Source organism: Microtus ochrogaster, unplaced genomic scaffold (genome assembly GCF_000317375.1).
Source record: "Microtus ochrogaster isolate Prairie Vole_2 unplaced genomic scaffold, MicOch1.0 UNK47, whole genome shotgun sequence".
Lineage (NCBI taxonomy): Eukaryota > Metazoa > Chordata > Mammalia > Rodentia > Cricetidae > Microtus > Microtus ochrogaster.
The window spans coordinates 786,439-790,477 of NW_004949145.1; the positions used below are offsets into that span (position 1 = coordinate 786,439).

General features: G+C 44.4%; 1 protein-coding gene across 1 annotated transcript; it reads left to right on the forward strand.

Annotated features, from left to right (window-relative positions):
* Positions 1 to 1,975: 1,975 nt before the first annotated feature.
* On the forward strand, positions 1,976 to 2,914 carry LOC101994067 (olfactory receptor 5-like). Its single transcript, XM_005369298.2, has one exon. The coding sequence runs from the start codon at positions 1,976 to 1,978 to the stop codon at positions 2,912 to 2,914; it is 939 nt and encodes a 312-aa protein (XP_005369355.1).
* The last annotated feature ends 1,125 nt before the right edge of the window (positions 2,915 to 4,039 follow it).

A 4,039-nucleotide genomic window follows, 5' to 3' on the forward strand; every position in this document is an offset into this window, starting at 1 on the left:
TGGGAATCAAATCTGGAGGCTATAATTTTACAACATAGAATTCAGTCGACCTGGGAGAGAACGACAGTTGTATTTGTTCTGTTTTCCCATGGTGAGGTCACATGACGATGTACAAAGCAGTGATCATTCTGGGAGAAGCATGAATGCTTTGTCCATGAGAAATGCTTGAGGGAGACCAGTGAGCTGGCTCGGCTCAGGGAGTCAAGGTACTCACCTCCGAGCCTGATAGCCTGAGCTAGATTTCCAGGATCCACGTGGCAGGAGAGAACTGAGTCTGGTAAGTTGTCCTCCGACTTTCCCACATGAACCTGGGGCATGTGCACACGCACGTATGCACACCTAAGTAGTGCAGTTTTAAAAAATGAAATGTTGAAAGGAAATTGGGGATGTTTCCTTGAAGAGAAAACCAGATTAGAAACTGAAAAAAAAATCTAAAGTGGAGAAAATCTGCTAGATGGTGAAGCAGGCTCTCTAAGGCAGTTCCCCTCATCCTCAAACCATTAGCATTGCTGTTGCTTTGTTAAAATGCTCTTCCTGGTCTTTTCTACGTGGTAGGTGAGGGGCATCTCCCCTTATTCATTAGACTCAGACTCATTTATGAATGAGTAGCCTTCAATATCGAGATAGTGTGGTTTGTAAGCACTATGATTGCTCTAAATTCATCTGAAATCCCTATCTTTAGCTCTTTTCATTGGCTCTATGTCCTGTAAGAAGTCAGCTCCTAACAGAAGAGAAGATTGTTGCTTTGAATTGTTTAGTAAATGTATTTGCTAATAATAGCAATATAAAAATATCCATATTTAAGAGGAATAAAAGAGAGATAGGGAAGAGGAAGAAGGAGGAGGAGAAGAAGGAGGAGGAGGAGGAAGTGGAAGAGGAGGAGGAAAAGGAGCAACAACAACAATGAGAAGAACAAGAAGACCCCTGCCTGGGTGCCTATCTCATCACAGGAGCTCAATCCCAGCAGGCAGAATCTATGCTAGACACTCTAAAGCAAGAAGCACTCTCAAATTGTATACATTTCTGAATCTCTAGTATGTCTGGATGTTGGAGACTGTTTCTGGTCTGGGTTTGGGGATGGGTAATGTCATCCAATGGAATTAGTAGAGTAATGGAGTTGAGAAGAGCTACAGGTGCTTCCATGCTGGTTCATCTTTGGCTGTGATGTACTTACCTTGTGGGACACAGGCAAAGAATATAACTATGTCATTTAAGACTAAGTCAGGAGTGCTAGAAAATGGCTCAGCAGTTAAAAGCATCGGTTGCTCAGATTCAAGTCCCAGCACCCACATGTCACTCACAAACATCTGTAATTCCAGTTCTAGGGGAAGTTGATGCCCTCTGTGGCCTCAGTGGGCACTGCATGCATGTGATGCATAGATACACATGCAGGTACTAATCATGCAGATAAAATAAAAATAAATCTTAAAAAAAATAAGAAGTACCTAAGTCATACCAGGACTTACCAGTGCTGAATAAAATAGCAGAGTCATCATGACACGTTTCTGACATAAATAAAAGCTCAATGGATCATAGAGGTTCAGTTGGTTGCATTCTTTCTATACATTTGGATGAGCAGCTGTACCATTTATCTCAAGAATATGAAGAATCTTTCTCTTAGCCAATTTCCAGCAGTGGATGGGGAAGTTCAGCCAATCACATTTTCTTTAGGGTGTGTCCCCCTGAGGCCAAGAAAAAAAGATAAAAACACCCAGGTGCACTTGCCTGCTCTCTTTGTTCTTTGTGCTCCTGGTGTTCGCTGGAACCCTGGATGTGTGAGTTTCCCTTTTTTCTGTTTATTAAAACTGAATCTATTATATTGAGCTGGTCTGGTTAATTTTAGCTTGTCCATCGACCGCCCACATCAAGCAGTCGTTGATATGATTAAATCCCTAAAGGCTCGAATCACTGAACAACTTCCTAATTACTTTTACTATGAAGGACACATGTTAACAACTGGTTTGTCTCTCTGCAGATGGAAAGGCCCCTGGAGTTGGCCAACATGACCAGGGTTCAGCAGTTCATCTTGCTAGGATTGTCCACTAGGCTAGACATAAGAGATGCCCTATTTGCCATCTTCCTGACTCTCTACCTGCTGACGCTCCTGGAGAACACACTCATCATCTACCTCATCTGCAGTCACAGCGAGCTCCACAAGCCCATGTACTTCTTCCTGGGCAACCTCAGCTGCCTGGAGATGTGCTATGTGTCCGTCACCATGCCCACCCTGCTCGTGGGGCTGTGGACGGGGCCCTACCATATTTCCTTTACACTCTGCATGACCCAACTCTTCTTCTTCATAGTCCTCATCTGCACAGAGTGCACCCTCCTGGCCTCCATGGCCTATGACCGCTATGTGGCCATCTGCCGCCCACTGCACTACCCCCTGCTCATGAGGCCCCAGGTCTGCCTGGCCTTAGCCTTGTCTTCATGGCTCGGTGGGCTGGTGGTCTCAGTGGCCAAAACAACATGTATCGCCAGCCTGTCCTACTGTGGCCCCAATGTCCTCAACCAATTTTTCTGTGATGTTTCCCCTCTCCTCAACCTGTCCTGCACCCACGTGGCCCTCACAGAGCTGGTAGACTTCATTTCAGCCATTGTCATCTTCTGTGGGACACTCCTGGTATCCTTGGCTTCCTATTCAGCCATTGGGATGGCCGTTCTCCGGATGCCATCAGCTGCTGCCCGACGCAAGGCCTTCTCCACGTGTGCCTCCCACCTGGTGGTGGTGGGCATCTTCTACTCAGCAGCTCTCTTCATCTACTGCCGCCCCAGTCGCATCAAGTCCATGGACCTCAACAAGGTGCTGTCCGTCATCTACACGGTGGTCACGCCCCTCTGCAACCCCATCATCTACTGTCTGAGGAATAAGGAGGTCCACACTGTGCTGAAGAGGACCCTTCACTGGCCTTGACCATTGTCTTACAACTCTGGACTCCTCTCTCCCTGGACCAAAAATTCCTTGAGGTGTGGGGATGTAGCTCAGTGGTGCACCTCTATCATAGCATGCACAGGCCCTGGGTTTGATCCTAAAAACCATTGAAAAAAAGAACTACAAATATTTCTTGGCTCCAAAACTCCATAGACCTTAAAGTACAAAGGAAAATAGAATAAAACTTTTTGTTTAATATGTGGTAGCAACACACCAAACACTACCTAAATCTGAAATACCTAAGGAGCAATCAGAAAAACCCAACCAAAAACAAGACAAATACAGGCTAGTGGTCAGTGATCCACTTCTTAAGTCATAACCCAAGGAATGTAGCTAGAGCATCCCATTATTCTTATTCCTAGAGACCAATACATTTTAACTGAATGTATCTATTTGTCCTGGAAAATGCAGATAGCTGGGTGTGCAGAATCCTTGTTGCTTTAACATTTGTAGAGTGTTTGCAACCTAAATATCTACTGATGAATGGATCAGACATATTAAGTGTGAGGCAACCAATGCACTTTTAAATAAAAAAAAGAAAACAATTTGTATCATGGTGGGTATCAACATTAAATTTAAAAAATCAAACAAGAGGCTGGAGAGTGGGCTTGGTAGTTAAGGGAGCTTGCTGCTTTTGCAAGAGGACCTGAGTTCAGTTCCCAGCACACACATACAAAGGAGCTCACAATAGCCTGTAACTGCCACTCTGGGGAATCTGCCATGTCCTTCCACCTGCAGTCATGTGCAGATACACACAGAGATATGTGAGTGAGTGATAGCAAAGCTTAAAACTGTATTAGCAGGTATTAATTGTACAAATGGCTTCATTATGGCATTTTCTTGCATGTATATAATGTACTTGATCATGATTACCCCTCATGACCTTCACTGTCTTCCTTCCATACCCTGCTGGTCTCTTTCCTCTTCCTAATAAATTTCAGCTTTATGTCTTTTCTATTTGTTGGCCTGTATTATGTGCACATAGCTGCTTTGTGGCAGGAAAACGGAAGACTAATTCCCTTGTCTGAATAGTTTCATTCTTTACTGGATCTTCAACACCAGTGGTGTTTCTTTAAACAGGTTTCTTTCGTGGATCTTCAATGCCAG

Coding starts and splice junctions, on each gene's coding strand:
- LOC101994067 (XM_005369298.2), top strand. CDS start 1,976: ATGGAAAGGCCCCTGGAGTTGGCCAACATGACCAGGGTTCAGCAGTTC.